This window comes from Rattus norvegicus, chromosome 10, assembly GCF_036323735.1.
Source record: "Rattus norvegicus strain BN/NHsdMcwi chromosome 10, GRCr8, whole genome shotgun sequence".
Taxonomy (NCBI): Eukaryota; Metazoa; Chordata; class Mammalia; order Rodentia; family Muridae; genus Rattus; species Rattus norvegicus.
In genome coordinates, this window is record NC_086028.1 from 45,705,157 (window position 1) to 45,725,117 (window position 19,961).

Consider the following 19,961-nt stretch of genomic DNA (forward strand, 5'->3'; position numbering starts at 1 on the left):
GTGACAGAGCTCAGATAAAACAAGAAGAATGGAGAAATGCCAAGGCTCAAATGAAAATGAGGCTTGATATATTTCCAGAATGAAAAAATATTTAATAAAATCAGGGTCAAGACAAAGTCTCTATATATATCACTCGTCTCCCTTCCTCACTACTGGTCAAGCCAAGGGCATCTGCATCGGAAGCTGTCTGACCTCAAGTCAGGCACACTATGTCTCCAGGGCATCTCAGGATGCTTGTATATATGGCCAAGCCACACAGGTCAGGGAAGACCCAGGTACAGACTGGGTAGCCTTAGTATAGGCTGAGGGAGCCTAATAGGTACTGGCTAGCCGAGCATCACTGGATACACAGGTCCAACAGCCAAGGAAGGCCCACATCAGCAAGCCTGTGCCTGTGCAGTTCCTTCCAGCCAGTGTGTGCACCCCAGGCCTCACTCTTGCAGGAGCTTATGTTTGACTGTAGAGCTTTCCGAGCAGAGGTGGACAAAAAGGGTGCCAGCAGCAGTGCGAGCCCGCAGTTCCTGGAGCTCATAGTCATGGGCCCATTCAATGTTGCCCCACTTCTGGATCTAAGGAGAAGTAAAAACAAGCTTCTGGGTTAGTTTTGCCTGGTGACCTGAATCACATTCCATTTCCACTGCTGGTCTAAGGGTGGTGAGCCATGATCCTACCAAACACATGAGACCCATGTGAGCCATCTGGTAATGATCCAGGAAGCTGGAGCTGGCTTTTTTGCTGTCTGGGGCCTTAGATAGTCTGGGAGGAACATATCTCAGCTTAGGGGCTGCCCATTGCTAAATCCCAGTGGGTCTCCTCTAATGGGGCCTTATCTATGTGATCCAGGAAGCCAGCAGGAAGCAGCCTGAAAGTTGTCATCCTTTTTGAGTTGTATATCTCATTGTCCTTCAAGGCTGTAGGCACTACCATGGGGGTGCAGTAAATAAATGAAGCCAGATCACAAGCAACTTGGTTCTGACCCCTAAGGAGCAGCAGAACAGCAGTGATTCTGTGTAGCACATAGGAAGCCAGCTGTAGACCCTCTCAGAATTATAACAAGAGGGAGGAGCTCCAAACCCACTGTGCCTCTGCAGAAATGAGTGTCTCCAAACCCACCCTGCTGGTGTCTCCCTACAGGAATCCAGCAGCCCTGGCCAGATCACCAGGGATACAAAATATTTCGGGTCATACAAGCTACCTGCATTTCTGCTTGCTTGGTCTCAGTTTGCACAACTGAAATACATTATCTGAGATAATTTTCACCTTCATTTCAGGTCATTCCTCATTTTGTTCAGGATCAAATCCAAGTTCAGAGGGTCACCTGGCTTGGGTCCCGTAGCCAAAAGCACAGTCCAATCCAGAGGCCAGATTTCCTGGTTTTGTACCAACCCTACAGTCCTAACAGCTGACATCAGCCCTTCTCATGAAATGGCCTGACATCAGTGAGTGGCTCTTTTCTGCTGTATAGAAACAGGTTGCCCCTGGCATTTTTCCAAGCAGTACATTAAATATTCCAATACGGTTTTTAATCTCAAAGAAACCAACTCCTAATAACATTAACCTTCTGAGGTTGGAGTAATAGCAACACCCTCAGGCCCACAAGGAGCACTAGGTTCTCAGTGTTAATGACACAAACAATGGGCTGGGGAGACGACTTAGCACTTGCTACACAAGGATGAAGACCAGAGTTCAGATCCCAACAACCACATAAAAGCCAAGTGGACGTAGCAGCTGACCTATAACCCTAGCTCTGCAGAGGCAGACAGGGATTCTCCAGAGCAACTGGCTAACTTAACTAGCCACACTGGTGAACTCTGGGTTCAACCAAGAGTCTCTGCCTCAATACTGAGGTAAAGAATAATTGAGGAGGACACTTCATGTCAACCTCCAGAACGCACACACATGTATCCTTACCTGCACATGTACCACATAAACGTAAACACACATAGGAAGACAGAAAGGAGGCGGGGGGAGAAGAGAATAAAAATAGTAAGATGAAAATATAAACAAAAGCCAGGCCCAGCAGCACACATTTGTGATCTCAGGAGGCAAAGGCAAGAGCACCTTCATATGGTCCAGGCCAGGCTAGTCTACATAGTGAGTTTCAGTCAGGACTATACAGCAAGGCTTGTCTCAGAAAAGAAAAATAAAACAGACATGTAAATCGGCCAGCCATTGTGACAAGTGTCCATAATCCCAGCATCAGAGAGGCTGAGGCAGGAAGATCAGAAGTTCATGGTTAGCAATGAGCTCAAGGCTGATCTAGACTACCTGGGACTCTCTCTCGACAAAGCAAAACAAACACAAGCCAAAAACAAAAATGTGAACAGCAGCATGGCGGACCCTTAGTTTTCTGCCTCCTAAACCCAACGTGTGTGCAGGCAGGAGCTGCTCCTTGGCTCCTCTGCTAGCCAGGGTGGATATCAGGAACACAAAGCAGGGCAGATGGATGCGGTCCAAATACCTTCATCTGCCCATGAGCCTCACAGTGGCGGCCTTAGCCCTAGTAACACAGACATGGGAGCAAACCACAGTGTAACACTCTCCAGAAGTGCAACCTAGCACTCCAGTTTATTCTTCTATAAAATGTGGGTAAGCACAAGTCCTACTCAATCAAGCTGTTGAAGAGTTGGGGGACAAGGAGAGTACTGAACAATTCTGAAGCCTTTTCACATGCATGGGTATGTGTGTGTGGTGCTGATGATGGAATCCAGGGCCCAGAGCATACTAGGCGGGTCTCTAGCCTACACTTAGCCCCAGCAACACTTAAACCTTCACTGCTCCTTAGTTTGATTTTTTTTTTTCCTCATGTACAAAAACTCAGGGAGTCTGAATCAGAAAGGGTTAAAGTAGGAACTGATATCAGAACTTACCTGGTACTCTTCCTCCAGGCGTGACAGCAGCACAGCTTGTTCCACAGTCAGGCGCAAGTCAATCAGGCCCAAAGTCAACAACATGGACTTGAGCTGGGCCACTACAAATTCAATCCCTGGGCAGGGGGACACAAGCCCAGTCAATACTTATAGCCTACTGCCTGTCAGTTTCTATTCCCTCATGGAATAGGGCAAGGGGACATCATCCTAAGACCCACTTGAGTTTGACACACTCTCATGCCAGAATACATCCTTTCCTTGGAGTAACCCACCTCTGCCTTTTCCTGGGTAGGTATATGATCTGAACCTAGTTAATTCAAGTGTCCCCCAGGCCTCACTCCATGATTGGTTTAAAGATGGCTATATGGGTCCATAGTAATGATACAGGAAGAGCTAAGTAAAAGGGTCTGACATCAGAGCCACCCATCCTCCATGTTCAGAGTGCTCAACAGGGATGTATCACTATGTACCCAACCCTCCGGGCCCACGAAACCCAACTTGTACCTTGCAGGGCCCACATGTTGTAAGAGGCCAAGTGGCTAGTAAGCACCTCTCGGGTCTGGGTAGGGATGCTGGGCCCCATTATGCTGGTAGAGGAGCCGATCTCCATACCATACCTAAAGGGAAAGGCATGAGCATGTCTTCGGCACACTGTCTTTCAAGAGCAGTCTAACTTTTAACTAAGAGCAAAAAACCAAACCAAGCCAAACCAAACATTATGGCATACATGCTTTCCTCAGGACAGCAGAGCATGGAGGTGCACGCCTGTGATCACACCTGTGATCACAGAGCTCAGAAGGCTGAGGCAGGATATCACAGGCAGAAAGCCAGTGGTGCCTACACAGTGGGTTTGAGTCTAGCCTGGATTACATGAGACCCTATTCAAAGAACCAAAACAAACAAATAAATAAAAATAGCCCCTCAGGATGTCTGGGTCATTGTGAGGACTCAAGAAATGTGTAACAAGGGCTGGAGCCCAGTAGCAGTTATTCAGGGCACAGTGACCTAAATGACTTTGAGGAATATGTTTTCCAAGGTAACCCCTCCTCTCCATACCTGAGGGAGCTCAAGCTCAGGAGGGCTCTGGCTCAGGAAGCCAGCCTGAGATTTCAGGTGTACTGTGTGCCTCTGACCCCAGCACCCAAACCAATACCAGGCCTATTCAATGTCCATGTGGGGCTGCACATCTTACCTTTTCTCAGCCCACTCTATGATGGGATCCCATTCGTTCTTTTGAAGTTCCACTAATGTCTCTGGTTCTTCCACCCTGTAGCTAATTCATTGTAAAAACCACCTTCATTAATAAAAAAGTATAATTCCTTCATTGAGGGACAGAAAAGGAAAATGCAAAGGGCATAAGCAAAAATTTTCCACCAACAACCCAGCATCCTAAGTCTTGTCCCATAAAGCCATGTGCTCCGAGTACAGCCAAGGGGTGAAGGAACCACGTGGGCCAGCAGCATCAGCTCTAGCCTCACTTCAGATGCTCATTACCAGGACACTTTCTCAGATAAATCCCACACTGATGACAAGCAGAACCTCTGGGGTTCTGGCCATGTTTCCATACACCCTCCAGGGAATTTTAGTGTAGCTTGAGTTGTGATTGGTTATCTTCCAGTTCCCAAATACTTGACAGGTCCATTAGCAGCCATGTTAGTGAACTCAAAAGCAGATCTGCAATAAAAGTGGGACCCATACCCACTGGACACAGTGCTGGGCTAGACGCTCAGTGAAACCTCCTCCTGGCCAAGGACCAAATGCCTGCCGACACTTCAGGAGCCTAGCCACCTCCTGTTGTGGCTCCTTTTGCCCAAAGGGATCACCACAGAACCAGGTGGTACAAGTCATTTTGATACAGACACAGAAGGTCAGTTGATAGGAGCTAAGCTGCACAGTCTCATGGATGGAAACCCTAGGGCACCACAGAAAGCTAGTTTCCTGTAAGCAGAAGGTATGCAGAAAAGCTGGGCTGCTAAGAGCTGAGTAGGAAGCCTTTCCTCCCTACCCAATCCTGGACCTGAAGGGTAGAGGCAGATAGAACTTGGTCCCAAGTGCCTTTGTTTACTTGTTAGAATCCAGTATAGTTTTCAAGAAGCCCTCTTTATCAAAGGGAAGCTGAATGAACTCTATTCCCTGCAAGCCACTGTCCCTAACAAAAACAGAGTAGGCTTTCCTACTCCCTCCCTTCCAGAGTACCTATGCTAGCATCCCAAGGAATCCCTGGGGTGACTCAAAGCCCCTGAGTAAAGGGCCAACAGGCCCAGTGCTGCACAATCATTCAGATGTTCCTTTAATATCACTCTCCAACAAGCAAATAGACACAGGGGAGAATTCAGAATTGGGAGAGACCAGCCCCTGACTACTGCCACCTGTAATGACAGGGATGCTAATACATGAACACATTAAGGGCCAGATGTGCTGCTGGGGGTTGGCCAATGGGTCCTATAGTTCTGGAGCCTGTGGAAATGGCATACGTCTCTATGGCAACTCAGCTCAGTCCAAGGGGTACCCTGTGCTAGAACAGACTGAGAAGTCTTCCTCCTGTGGTTCAGTCATATCAAGTGGGCTACCTTCTTGCCCTCTTGCAAAATAATGACAAAGGCCTTGCTTTCTCCCCACCGATATGCTTTGGACAAATGAAACAAAATAGACTAAGAAGTTCACACCACCCAAGAGGACTGTTCATCTAATGCCACTTACCAGATGGTGTCCGTGTCTAGAAACTTCACAGCTGCCCGGATCAGCTGATCTTTGTTTCGCTGGGTTGGGTTGTCCAAGGATGTATTGCACAATGTGGTCTTGATAGAAAGGTAGAAAATGCTGTCACTCACCTGTGGGGTTCAGGTGTGCATACACTGGATCTGACACATCTGACAGCACAACAGAGCCATGCATTACCGCTATCATCACAGCCACAGCAGCAGCTTATCTGCTGGGGGATCTGAAAACCAGGCTCCGTCTTCAAACTCTACTGTGCTCATGGGGTTCACTAGACTCTCACAGTGGTCTTTCTTAGAGTAGGGAACTTTCTCAAAGTTTCAGGGCTTTATGTATTTTCATATTCACGACTATCAGGTTAACCTGCATAACAATGCTTTGGGGCAGATGCTACTATTCTACCTTTTACAGAAATGTGAAAATTGAGGCCCATAGAGGTAAAATACATACTCAAATACAATAAAGGCATGAAACTCAAAATAACTGAGAGCTTTACCAGCTTGTTGGACACTTCAGAAAACAAGTCAGCAGATTGAACTGGGATCAAGATATTTCCTTAGTGTTACCTCATCAATAAGAGGTTCCTAAGGCTGCTCTAGGCCTCAGTTTGTGGCCTTGTCACCCTGATTACACTAGATAGTCAAGAAATAGACTATGCTGTTAGGCCCATCTGGGTCTGCAGTGAGTATGACGAGAACACCTAGCCCCAGTACTAGCTGGTGCCTTCCTTAGAACCACATGAGGGCTGCATGCACTGTTATCATCTGACCACCCATGGCACAATAAGGTGGGCAGTACAGCGGGGACCATGGGGCTAAGGAAGGGTGACCATTCTGTAAGGCTGAGGAGGGCTTCATCCTCCTTTCCTCACCCATCTGGTGCCTGGGTCCCGTACCCCACCAATGTTCAGTGAGATTCAGGTATACTTGCAACTGGAACTACTGAGGAAAAAGACATGGCCACTACTCTTCTGTCACTAACCAAGCTATGAAAGACACAGGTAATAAACATGTAAATAGAAACAGACTGCTACAGTGGTGATGCAGCACATGATTATCTGTAATGAGAAATAAAGGCTGCACTCAGGTGAGGCTGCACACACCTTTGGTCCCAGTACTTAGGAGGCAGAGGCAGGCAGACTTCTGTGAGTTCAAGGTCAGACTGTTCTACCGAGCAAATTCCTAAACAGCCAGAACTATATAAACAAAACAAACTGTTTCAAAATAATAATAATAATGATAATGATAAAAATAAAAATAAAAATAAAATAAAGATGAGAGATGTGGCTAAGACATGGAGGGTTTGCCTAGCATTCATAAACCCTGGGCTCAACCCTCAGCACTGCATAAACAGGACATGGAGACACATGAGTCATCTCAGTACTCAGGCCGTAAAAGCACAAGTTCAAGGTCATTTGCAGCTATAAATCAAGTTTGAGGCCTGCCTAAGACACAAGACTCTGTCTCAAAAAACCAAAATCAACCAAACAACAAAGATAAAATGGGATAGGGGATGGAGGGGGAGAACTAGGAGTCATTAATGGTGACTTCTGTCCAGAGACCAGGGGAAAAACCAGTCACACACTACTCAGCCCAGTGCTCCAAGTAGAGCGAACTACAAGTGGCCAGGCCAGGCAAGGAAAGAACTTGGCCTGTTCAGTGACAGATGGTTTAAGTATGGCTGCAGGTAGGCAGATAGGAGCCTTGTCTATCCCAGAGTCTTGTCATAATATGGAAGGAACTGTATATTTTTGCCAGGAAGGCTTGGTGAGCATCAGATGGAAATTTGTATGATAAAAATTTGCTTGCTACAAGCTTGTTACCAGGTGCATGGTGTAGAACTTGATGGTATCCTGCTGGGAGTCCCATTCAGTGGCCACCGCAATAGCCAGGGCCTCGCTGGGGACGGTAAAAAGCTTGGCTTGGGGAGTTTTCAGCTTTCTGTGGTCCAGGTTTATCTCAAAGCCACCTTAAAAGATCAAATGAAAGTTCTCAGGGAATGTGGATTCGAGTGACCATATCTGTATTTGGTGCACACAAAGACAACGCTGACAAAAGTGCCACCATCATCTGGCTGGAGACAAAAAGTGTACCCCAACCATTCACAATAAGGCCATCAGATTTTCAGATACTTACCTTCACCCTGTGAGATGCTGACATTCTGATAAAACCTCTTCCTTTCTGTAAGACAGATTTTTCAAAGACAATTTAAAATAGAATCAAGAGACCTCCAAAGGCAACACCAACTCGTATCATTATTGCTAATGCTGATTGATTGGCTTCATTTTCATATCACCATCCAAGGTCTGCCCTGGTCTGCAGTATAATCAACGGCTTCTGATTAAAGCTTGGAAAAGGGAACAACCACACTCCAGGGACAAGTGAAGACCAGGACTCACTGGTTATGCCTCTCCTAGTATCCAAGCTGGGAGACGACTCTGATCAAGAGCCAGTGGAGCCTCAGACTGTGACCCGAGAACTTCCAACACCTGCTTTAGCAGCCAGTATGCCCACGCGCGCTGCCCCCAGGCCAGCACAATGGACCTGAATGGAAAGTTGGTTTGTGAATGGAATAGAACCAGAGGCTCCTTTCAGGCAGATGCCTCTGAGGAAGGAAGCCAATGTGTGCTTATGTACACATGAATGTAAATTTGTGATGTACAGGCAGAAAATAAAGCTACCAAAAACATTTCCCATCTTCTCTAATTCATTTATCTAATTAACCAGCTAGCTCGTGTATTCAACAGGAACTCCAAATACTTCCTTTAAGAAGGGCGATCTGGGGGGCTGGGGATTTAGCTCAGTGGTAGAGCACTTACCTAGGAAGCGCAAGGCCCTGGGTTCGGTCCCCAGCTCCGAAAAAAAGAACCAAAAAAAAAAAAAAGGGCGATCTGTTTTGTATATCTTTGTTAGAATTACAAGAACTTAGAGAAACTTATGTGTGCAAGGCAGGGGGAGGAAACTGGGAAGGGTCTGATAATGAATAAGACATAAAAATCTTTGTCTTCATGCACTTTAAATTTTTTATAAAGTTATCAGACCTCCAAAAGAGGCATGGAAGAGGGGAACTTGTTGGAAAAAGGGGGTATAGGGGGAAGGGAATGGAAGAATAATGGAGAAGAATATTATCACATTATCAAAGATTGGCCACTAAAGGCTCATTCATGTATCTGCCTGCTTGGTGGGTCTAGTTGGTGCACTGTTGAGAATGGTTGGGAAGTGAGGCCTTGGTGAAGGAGGTGTGATCCTGGGGTGGGCTTTGAGGTTTCAAAGCTTATGGCAGGCCCTGTCTCTGTCTCTCAAGATGTAGCTCTCAGCTACTTCTCTAGCACCAGGCCTGCCACTGTGCTTTCTACCATGATAATGGTCTAACCCTTTAAAACTATAAGCAAGCTTCCCACTAAATACCTTCTTTTGTAAGAGCTGCTTTGGTCATGATGTCTCCTCACAGCAATAGAACACCAACTAAGACAATATGTATGTATAAAATTGCAAAAGAATAATTCTAATAATTATCAGCTCTGGCCACTGAGGTAATATGACACAATTGACTATGTCATTTGAAACTATAATAACATTCTACTATAGCATACATTCTACAACAAAATAGGTAAGTTTCTGCCACTGTTAAATTTCCCTACTTTATGTGTGGGTTGGCCACAGGCCTCTTTTCCTCTCTCTGACAGAAGTTGTACACTACATCTACTGTGCTTTCTGGTGCCTAGACTGAGCAACGTACAAAAGCCTGGCCAGGCCAGAAGTCAGTGAGAACGATTCTTAACACAGGCTTGAGAAATGGGTGAAAGAGACTGGATACAAACTGACTGTGAAGGACTGACTCTCCCAGAGCTGCCAGGACAGCTAAGTTTCCTATAACCCTCCTCTTCTGGCATGCTCTGCTAGCCAGGGCTACCTCTATATCTGAATAGGAACATAAAAGTCTGGATAGTAAGATGATTAGGAAATAAAGACATGCAGAAAACAGGACAGTAGAAAGGCAAAAGAACGCAAGAGATAATGGCTTCATATTCAAAGGCTTTAGACAGGGCTTTTCTGCCTGAAGTTCTGACACAAGGCAAATACCAGTCTTCCTACTGGTCCTCACATTCAAGTACCAGCCTTGGGGATGAGATGTGCTCCCCAGAGAGAGGTTCTGTCTACTGAGAGCAAAGTGACCAAGTAACTTTAGTGACAGTAAGAGCACGTGGATGGTGGGAATCCCGACTGAGGAATCTTCATCTCATCTTAAGTTGCAAAAAGACCTCTAAGCATGCAGTTAAGAGCTCATATGTAAGCCACAGAAGGAGCAGTCACTAAACCTCATTAACTGATTTGCTTGGGAAGGGATGTGTAGAAAATACTTTTTAGGATTAGATGGCTTACATGAAGAAGCTCAGTTGATGAAGTACTTGCTGTGTACGTATGAGGATCTAGTTGAATCCCTGGTACCCATGTAAAAAGCCAGAGAATAGTCATGCATGTTTGTGACACCAGTGCTGGAGAAGTGGAAACAGGAGGATCCCTGCAGCTTGCTGGCCATTTAGCCTAGCCTATTCAGCAACCCTGTCTCAAAAAACAAGAAGAGGGTCAGCAAGATGGCTCAGCAGGTAAATGTACTTTTCATGCAAGTCAAATGGCCTAAATTCAATCCCCAGATCCCACACAAACTTGAAAGGAGAGAACTGACCCCATAAAGATGTTCTCTGTCCTCCACATGCATGTGTGGCACATATATCCACACACACATATACAAACAATGAAAAACAAAGAGGTAGCCATAAGAAAATAAGAAAAAACCTATCAGAGAACAACTTTGAAAAGCTGTTCATAGGAAAGAGTACTGAATGAGAAATTAATACCCTCTAGTCTCTCTTTCCTGAGATACTGCTTAAGTCCATATATAGAAACAAGTGGTTTTCAGTGTCGCTTCCTTCTTAAATCCCTCTTGTCTAATGTGTGGTTATTCTAACAGCCAGTTTAGGAGCTGCCCTCACCCCTACCCCCCTTTTTAAAGAACCTAAAGGCACAGGACTACAATTCCCAGAATACACCAAAAATCTGTGCTAATCATACAATCACACATAGTACCTTTATCCTTTAAAACAGCGCCATCTGGTGGGTCTTGGCCCTTAAAGCTAAATTCAAAATAGCCTTTTATAATCCTCTGACAGCTCTAACCAGTGGTTTTCAGACATCGAAATTCTTTTAATATAAACATATAAAGAAAGTCTCCAACTCAGGTATGGTGGTGCATGCCATATTTCCCAGCACTCAGAAAACAGAGGCAGACAGTTTGAGGCCAACTTGGTCTACATAGAGATCAAAGCCATTCAGAGCTACACAGAAAGATCATCTCAATAATTAATAATTATTATTAATAATAATCCACGCTGAGATACTATCTCGCCTATAGATACTGTAGTCACTTTTGAGGTGACTATAATCAAAAAGTCAAACAATTAAAGTTTTAGTAAGGATATAAAGAAATTTGAGACCCCATGTACTACTACTAGAAATTTAAAACAATGCATCACCTTAAAAAAAACAAAAAACAAACAAACCCTATGGACTAGGAGGTGGGGACAGAGGTATTTAATCTCAACAGTTGAGAGGCAGAGGCAGATGGATCTCTGTAGTGTGAGGTCAGCCTGGTCTACAAAGCTAGTTCCAAGACAGCTATGGCTAAACTCTCTCTTGACACCCCTCTCCACCAAACAAAACAAAGCAAAACAAAAAAAAAAACAACTTACTATTTCTTACGGAGTTAATTTCCATTTGATCCACCAATTTTAAGCTTAGAAAACATAGCCAGGAAAAGTAAAACCAAACCCATGCAAAAACTTGTATACAAATACCTATATCAGCATTATTTAATAATAACCAAAGAGTAGAAACAACTCACATGTCCATAAATGTACAAATAAAATGTGTATTTCTACAACATGTTATTTAGCAATAAAGAGACTGGGATATGGATATATGTATGATACAACATAAACAGACCTTAAGAACATCATACTCGGTTACTAAGTGGAAAGGCTAGGCCCAAGCTCCACACTCTATTTGTATGCAATGTCTAAAATAGGGAAATCTTTAAATGAAGTAGTGGTTGCCCAGGGCTGGGGAGATGGCTAGGCAGGTAGATGGTACTAAAGGGTACTTGCTGCCTTTTTTTAAATTTTAGGTATTTTGCCTGCGCGTATGTGCACAATGTGCACAACTTGTGCCCAAGGCCAGAAGGCATTTGATCCCCTGGGATTTAAGTTATGGATGGTTGTGAGCTGCATGTAGGTGCTGGGAACCGAACTCAGGTCCTTGGGAAGAGCAGTGCTCTTAAGCACTGAGCCAGCACTCTACTCCCTACTGACTGCCTTTTACCTTGATAAAAATGTTCTTAAACTGATTGTGATGGTCATTCAAATTACTGAATATACACTAAGAAATGTACTGTATACTAAGTGAATTTTATGTATTAGATTTTTAAAATTTTATCTCATCTGTGAGTGCTTTGCCCAACTGTATGTATGTGTGCTGTGTATGTACTTAGTACCCACAGAGGTCAGAAGAGGGTATTTGATCCCCTGGAACTGGAGTTACAAATGGCTGTGAGTTACTATGTGGGTCCTGGGAACTGAACTCATTCCTCTGCAAAAGCAACACATGTTCTTAATCCCTGGGCCATCTCTCCAGCCCCTCAAGTCAACTAGATCTTAATAAAGGTGTTTAAAATTCTGCCAGGGCCAGAGAGATGGCTCAGTGGTTAAAGGTGCATATGTGCAAGTCTGACCCCAAGTTTAATCTCCAAACCCATGTAAAGGTAGAGAGCAGCACTCTCAGAAGCTGTTCTCTGATCTCCACATGTACACAGTAGCACATGTATGCCAAAATACATATGGACACAAACAAATGTAATAAAATCTTGCAGCCAAATACATCAGTGCACTATTTTCCCAACTGCTTTTCATCTGGAGCAGAGGTCAATACTCTAGGTTGTTCTGGCCAATATAACAAAATCAGACAATATGTATGAGTATGTGGCTGTGTTCCAATAAAACTTTATTTCAAAAGCAGGTAGAAGTCTGGTCCCTGACACGCCTATGAGGATGGCAAAGCAGGCAATGCCTCTAAAGTGGCAGAAACTTGGAGAAGCTGCCTTGGACAGAGGGGCAATTTGTACAGGACTTCAAGCTTTTATTTCTTTGGGAATTTGCCCCAAATGCTGCTTCTCCAAACTACATCTCCCTCTGGGCAGAAAACAGGAGGGTGGCCACAGCCTCACAAAGGTCTCTGCACCACACTACCTCCTCCTGTAATGCTGCAGTGAGCCCTTCGAATGTCCCTCCTCTCCACACAACCTTCCATGGTGTGGCTGTCCCTCAGAGACCTTGACAACTAGAGTCTTCATCAAGAAGGACTTAATAATTTATATGCTTCAGAGATACACAGAAACATCTCACACCTGGTGAGGACTTGGAGAGCAGAACATATCCTAGGGAGGCAAGGCATAAACAAAGACATTCGGGAGGTCACTAAATAGGCAAAGGGTTAATTTAAACGAGTAGACACTTTTTGTTTTCCAACATGGAAGTGCTTGATCTGCCATCTTTTCTTTTGTATACAGACTTACCAGTTGGCTCTTAGCGTTATCTAGCACATAGTAGGTAGTCAAATGTGAAAGAAAATAGGAATGTATGAGTGAGGCACAATGAGATATGTGGAAGTCAAGCCCTGTTCTCCTCCCCCTCCCCCATGACCCCAAGTGATCCTATCTCAGACTCCCAAGCAGCTGATACATGTGTGTGACACCACTAAGCTTCTTCCTAGCCCATTTTTAGGCCTTCGTTTATGTCCTGATAAGTAAAAATCAGCTCCCTGCTGCATCCACTCTTCTTCCACTTATATAAGATTATGGGTTATAGACCATGGAAATGGCTCACCATGTAAAGACACTGACCACAAAACCCAATATCCACAGTTCAATCCCTGAAAGCCACAGCCAACCCCTGCTAGTTGTCCTCTGACCTCCATGCACATGCCAAGGGCATATATACATATACATACTAAGTAAAACAAAAAATTATGGAATTTACAGCCTAAAGAATCCTTAAAAGCAATCTCATGCTTCAGATCACCAAAGAAAACAACATCATACCTGCCCAAGACCACAGTACCTCAGAAGTTTAGCCAACAAGAGACCCAAGGTTTGTACTCTTCTGCCAATGCCAAACTGCCTATGGAATTGTTGCCTAATGAGGGCAGTGTTGCAGCAAGATCTCTAACACCCAGTCATCACCTCTGGACATGCTACACCCTTTTCCTCCCCCAGCAAACTCTTTTTTTTTTTTTTCCTTTTCTTTTTTTTCGGAGCTGGGGACCGAACCCAGGGCCTTGCGCTTGCTAGGCAAGTGCTCTACCACTGAGCTAAATCCCCAACCCCCCCAGCAACCTCTTACTCATCTATCAAGCCCCAGTTTGAATGCCCTTTCAATCACCCTGTACACACTCATCCTTGTGATCTCTCAAGTCCTTCGTACTTCCCACATCAGTGTATTGCAAACTATTGTTTAGTGAGCATAATGAGTCCTGCATCTGATGTTGCGTACCATTCAGGTGAGACCACGTGCCCTCAACACAAAACATGTAACCCAACGAAGGGAGGGAGGCCATCATTACTTTTCATTCACCAAAGTGAACCTCACTGGTAAAATCTCACTCCAGAAGCAATGAGATAACCTTCTTTCAGGATTACAGTCCTTAGTAGGTCAAAGAAGCCTGGTATAAAGCGTCACTATAGAGAAGGCTGCAGAGAATGCAGAGGTCGTGGCACTGCACTAGGACAGAGGGCCTGCAAACCCTTAAGGAAGTGTGTGAGGGTGTTAGACTTAAAGCCAGCCTGCTCTGTGCCAAGTCTTGTGTTGGCTGGGTCCTGGAGACAAAAAGCAGTCAAGCTAATCTTTGCCTCCACAACTTCAACCAGTCTGCTCTGTGACCTTGGAAGTCCTGATTGAAAGCCTAGATTTTCCTTTCTGAAATCAACGAACTCCTGTTTCCCTTTAAAAGGAAAAAATTGAACCAGGTGCACGCCTGTAATTCCAGTACTCCGGAACTAGAGGTAGGAGGATCTCAGAGTTCGAGGCCAGCCTGATCTATAGAGTGAGTTCCAGGGCAACCAGGGCTACACTGAGAAACCCTGTCTTGAAAAATGAAACAAGCAAAAGGCGAAGAAAAAGAAAGGAAACTGAGAGAAGCCTCAGCCAAATATCTCCTACCCTGGAAACGCTGTGTCCCCTAAAGTCACTCCCGCACTGGTTTGGATGTCATTTTTCAAACTGAAACAGAGTTCTATTACTCTGAATATTCTCATGGGCCTGAACCCTGCCTCAGTCACCCCGCACTGCACGTCGGAAACCTTCCGCCAGGTGAGCCCGACTTGGCTCCTGAACAAAAAGTAACAGAAGTCCGGGCCTCACCTGTTGGCGGGACGTAGGCCCGGGCTGGAGGCCTCAGAGCTGGCCCCGGCCACAATGAAACGGTGGGGTCACCGAGAGGCCGGTCCAAGAGACCGCGCCACCGGTCCCTCAGCCGGGGGTAGATTCGCCACATCATGCCCAAGGGTTTGGGTGGACCCATACGTGAAAACAGTACAGGAATAGAGCGAAGAGAGTCCCCCAAACGCCTCGCTGGTTCCGTACGGAAACCTCTCACCAAGGGTTCAAAGCCCTCAGCCTCCTCAGCACGCCGCCATCTTCGTCATGACACCTACGGCACGCCGTCACAGCCACGCGCCCCCTGCGTACCGCCCCCGCCCCCGTCAATCAGCATCACAAGCGTGCTCGCCCCGCCCCCTCCATGCCGCGCTACGGGAAGAAAACTACAAGTCCCAGAGGGCCATTCGCGCACCGCACCACGTGCTTTCTCTGTCTGCCAATGGGCGGAAGCGCCGCGTGAGCTTGCTCCCGCCTCTCCGGCGGGTCCGCGCCAATTGGAAGCAGTAGAGTGTGTGTGTGTTTGTGTGTGTGTGTGTGTGTGTGTATGTGTGTGAGTGTGTGCGCGAGTGTGTGTGTGTGTGTGTGTATGTGTGTGTGCGCGCGTGTGTGTATGAGTGAGTGTGTGCGCGTGTGTGTGTGCATGTGTGCGTGTGTGTGTGTGTATGTGTGAGCCCGCGAGGGCAAGTGGGAAGGGGAGCCCAGCTCAGGACTGGGAGGCCCTGCTTGCAGGTCTCGGGGTCCAGGTGGCGACACGAGCGCTCGGTCAGCCGGCAGCGGGCGGGTGGTTCCCCAGCCCCTCCCCCGCGCGTGCGCGCCCGGGTCCGCCCTCCCCGCAGCTTCGGCTCCCGCGCGGCGGCGGCGGTTCCTTCCCCCTCCCCCAGCCCTGGCTCCGGGGGACCCCGCGATGCCGGTCCGCACCGAGTGTCCCCCGCCGGCGGGTGCCTCAGCCACATCCGCGGCTTCACTCATCCCGCCGCCGCCCATCAACACCCAGCAGCCCGGCGTGGCCACCAGCTTGCTCTACAGCGGCTCCAAGTTCCGTGGCCACCAGAAGAGCAAGGGGAACTCGTACGACGTAGAGGTGGTGCTGCAGGTGAGCGCCAGGCGGCAAGGCCCGGCCCGAGGGCCTCCTCGCGGCGCTCACGGGCCGGGCCTGCCCTGGGCTCCTCGAGCCCTCAGCCGCGGACCAGGCCCTCACTGCCGGGGCCTCCTGCACCCGGCGCCTCCCACCGGGACCTGCCCAGCTGATGTCACACTCTCGAACCCTACCCCTAACCCACCCCTAGACTCAGAGCCTGTAGCGGCCAGCCTCCGACAGACCCCGAAGACTGTCCCACACTTGGAGCCTTTGACTCTCCCGCTTGGGATCCGGAAGCACCCCCATGACTAGCCGTCCTTTAGCCTGGGTCGGTTCTTCCCAAGTCCTGTCCTGTCCTCCCTACACCAGCCAGCCCTCCCACCAATCCCTGTCGGATCCTGAAAAACTCTTCATTGGCTGCCCCAAACTCAGTAGCGGCCAGTGTCACATTCTCCCAGAATGAAGCTTTTCCTCTGACCCTAACTCCATCCAAAGTGCCAGGGACCTTGCTCCTTTGAGTTTGGAGAACTCAGTCAGCCCGCTGCTCTCGGGGCGACCGGGGCGAGGTGGGCAACCTCCCTCCATTGGCCGAAACAACCCACAAAGGTTAAGGCTCCCCAAAGACCAGGTACTCACACCCAGATATCTCCAGTTGCACCACTTAGTGTTAAGACCTTGTCTCCTGAGGCCTTCCAGTACCAAAACTCGGCGTCAGTCAGTTCATAGACATCTGCTGCTACACTGTGCTTCCTGCCCCAGGCTTCTTACCCTACCTTGCGCTATAGCTACTTTCTATCCCTGACAGTCGTGTGTGTCGTCGCCCCCCCCCCTTCCCCGCGGCCTCTCCCCAGACCTCACACCTTGGTCTAGCTGGTTGCCATTGCTGCCTGTAGTGTTGCTGATTTTTATCTACATAGCTCCAGAGTTTCCTCCCAGCCTCAGATGCCCAAGTACTGGGAAGTCTAACCCAGTTTTGTTTTGTGTCCACTTACCTCCCCCTATTTGACCTGGATATCTGAGTACTGGCTAGTGGCTGCCAGGCCCGGAACAACTTTGAAACTTCAGCTTCATCTGCTCTGGGCCTTTCTTTTCCAGAACTCCACTTCTTGCTCTCTCCCTTGAAGCTTTTCCCAACTGAAGAGAGATTGGTGGAAGGAGATAGTTCTCTTTCATCTCCCCTCTGCACAATACTGTTCTTTCTAGGTACTGCCTGAAGACCTCTCCCTTGTCTCACCTTGTGTGCATTTTCCTAATGCCAGCTCCTGGGTTCTTCCCCAAATCTTGTTCCTTGAAAGCCCCACCAGAGGCTTAGAGGGGCGTGCAGCCCCAGGGCCCCAAGGAGGTGTATAGCAGTGTACTTGTATACCCTCCACCGCCCTTTGTTCTAATTTCCCATCTTGGATTCTTTTGAACAAATAGCTCTCCCACTCCACAGACAGGAGAGTTGTGTCTCCTTTCTAACTGCAGCACACTCATCAGCCTTTTCTTTCTTACTATTTGTGGGGATAGTTCTCAGCTTCTTGACTGGGGAAACCATACTCTTATTAAATGTAATTTTTTTCCCATGAAGTTCTGCATGAACTTATTTATTGTATTTATTGTAGTTGGAAAGTTGTGGCCAAGCTATTTCAAGTCTTGTTACCTGCTGTGGTAGTCATTTTGTCCTTTTTAAGATTTGATACTATAGTATGAAAAAGTTAGGCTTTTTGTTTTTAATTCATTCAACTAATCATAAAATTCTGGAAGTGAGATTCCTGCATGGATCATGTTTGGAATGGCCCTGAATTTCCGCCCATTTGCTGATTTCTGATATAATAGGGAAATCACTGCCAGAGCAACTAGGTATCAAAGGGAAGTCTGTTCCTATCATTTATCTGTTGTTCCCTACCTTGTCAGGGGTCTTGTGATCAATGGGAAAGGTGGTTGAGTGAGAGAGGTGGTTGAAAGGTGTCAGGTAGCCCATATCCTATATGGAATGCCTAGAGGTGGGAATGGTTGGTAGTCATGCCACGGATGGCTCCCCTGCATCTAGGCCTGTGAACTTGTTATTGTGACCAGGTGGGGGCACAGGAACTGTTATGTTAACTGGTCTTTTCTAGACTCAGCCCTCTGAGAATAGTTCTGTCTTTCATAATTCAACTTTTTTCCTTCTTTTCTTGTTTGTTTGGCTTGAACTATTTTTATTTAAGATTTATTTATTTATTATATATAAGTACACTGTAGCTGTCTTCAGACACACCAGAAGAGGGCATCAGATCCCATTACAGATGGGTGTGAGCCCCCACGTGGTCACTGGGATAACCACTGAGCTATCTCTCTAGCCCAAACTATTTTTAGGAAGCAGAATAATGTGGCAGTTAAAGGCATGGACTCTGAAATCAAACCAATGAAAGTACACCTGCTCGTTCTACTTAAGTACTTTTGTTATGATATACTCCACACATTATACTGTTTGCCTATTCGAGGTCTACCCTTAATGGTTTTTAGGATATTCCCAAAGTTGTACAACTATCACCTGATTTTAAAACGTTTTTATTGCCCCCCCAAAAGAAACCTTTGTACATCTTAGCCATCACCTACCAATCATAGGTTAATTTTTTTCTGTAGATTTACCTATTCTGAGACCAGGTGTGGTAGTATTCACTTATAATTCCAAAATTCAGAACCTGAGGCCAGAATCTGGGCTATAGAATGAGACCCTTTCTCAAAAACAAACAAAATACCTAGATTCACCTTTTACCTGTTCTGCACATGTTGTATAAACGGGGTCACACACTTTTCTTCCATGACCCGCTTCTCTACATAACCTATAATCAGGGCCCATCCATGTCCCAGCCCGCATCAGTGCTTCATTACTTTCCCTTGTTGCTCATTGTAAACGTTGCCTACATTTTGTTTAGCCATTGATCAGCTGATGGGCTTTTAGGTTTTTTTCTGCCTTGGGGCTATTTTCACTAATGCTATTGTGAACATTCACCTACAGATTTTTGTTTTTGAGGTGTGCATCTCTGTATATTGCCTAGGTTAGCTTTGAACCCCTAACTCCAAGTGACCCAAGTACTAGGACTGTAGGTGTATATACCACCAGCCTAGCTGTACACAAGTTTTTATGTGCACATTTTTGTTTCACTGGAGTAAGTATAGATAACCCAGAGATAGAATTGCTGGAGTTTATAGTATCTCCAGGTTTAATACTTTAGCAAACTATCAGTGGTTTTAGGTGCCTTTCTCTATTGCTTCCACCTTATATTTTGAGACGGGCCCTCACTGATCCTGAACTCACTGACTGGCTAGACTAATTGCCAGGGAATTCCAGGGATTGACCTGCCTCAGCCTCCCCAGCACTGGGATTACAGGTGTGCCCCACCTCACCTGGCTCTTTTGTATACAAGAAGTCCAGATTCTCATATTTTCATAACAAGAACTTTAACAACTGAGTCATCTCAACAACCCCTACAATACTGGTTCTCAACCTTTCTGATGCTGTGACCCTTTAATACAATTCCTCATATTTGGTGACCCCCTCAACCATAAAATTATTTTGGTGCTACTTCATAACTGTAATCTTGCTACTGTTATGAGTTGTAAATACCTAATATTCAGGACACCTGATTCATGACCCCTTTGGGAGTTGCAACCCACAGAACATCTTTTGTTTTGAAATTCTAGTATAACAATTACTGAAAATATATGTAAGGTTCCAAGAAGATCTCTTCCCCTGCTCTATGACTATTTCCCTCTGTGCCATCCCATAAGTCACCAGTAGTGTGAAGCCCAGGAACCTGTCTAAGGAATATTTTAAAAGAGC

The 19,961-nt window shown here is 46.3% G+C and overlaps 2 protein-coding genes across 10 annotated transcripts in view; one reads left to right on the forward strand and one right to left on the reverse strand.

Moving 5' to 3' along the window:
* Window positions 1-16,126, reverse strand: Atpaf2 (ATP synthase mitochondrial F1 complex assembly factor 2). Of its 8 annotated transcripts, none has more exons than NM_001107006.1 (8): window positions 15,058-15,351; window positions 7,724-7,768; window positions 7,411-7,556; window positions 5,571-5,668; window positions 4,063-4,143; window positions 3,375-3,487; window positions 2,871-2,986; window positions 1-569 (listed from the first exon to the last, which is right to left on the reverse strand). In NM_001107006.1, exons 1-8 carry the CDS (start codon window positions 15,215-15,217, stop codon window positions 432-434), a joined length of 897 nt encoding a protein of 298 aa, NP_001100476.1. In that variant the 5' UTR covers window positions 15,218-15,351; the 3' UTR covers window positions 1-431. The 8 variants fall into 8 exon arrangements, 7 of the variants coding, with proteins under 7 accessions (NP_001100476.1, XP_038941884.1, XP_038941889.1 ...); XM_039085956.2 differs by lacking the exons at window positions 7,411-7,556; window positions 15,058-15,351 and adding exons at window positions 9,971-10,150; window positions 15,994-16,126 and having other exon boundaries at window positions 72-569; XM_039085961.2 differs by lacking the exon at window positions 15,058-15,351 and adding an exon at window positions 15,994-16,078 and having other exon boundaries at window positions 72-569.
* Gid4 (GID complex subunit 4) overlaps window positions 15,899-19,961 on the forward strand; it is a 26,078-nt gene continuing 22,015 nt past the window's right edge. The window contains exon 1 of one of the 2 annotated variants that reach the window (NM_001398917.1): window positions 15,899-16,168. In NM_001398917.1, the coding sequence (NP_001385846.1) occupies window positions 15,980-16,168 (189 nt within the window). In that variant the 5' untranslated portion in view covers window positions 15,899-15,979. Of the gene's footprint in view, window positions 16,169-16,215; window positions 16,482-19,961 lie in introns of those variants that run through there. The other variant, XM_063269843.1, reaches the window with a different exon arrangement.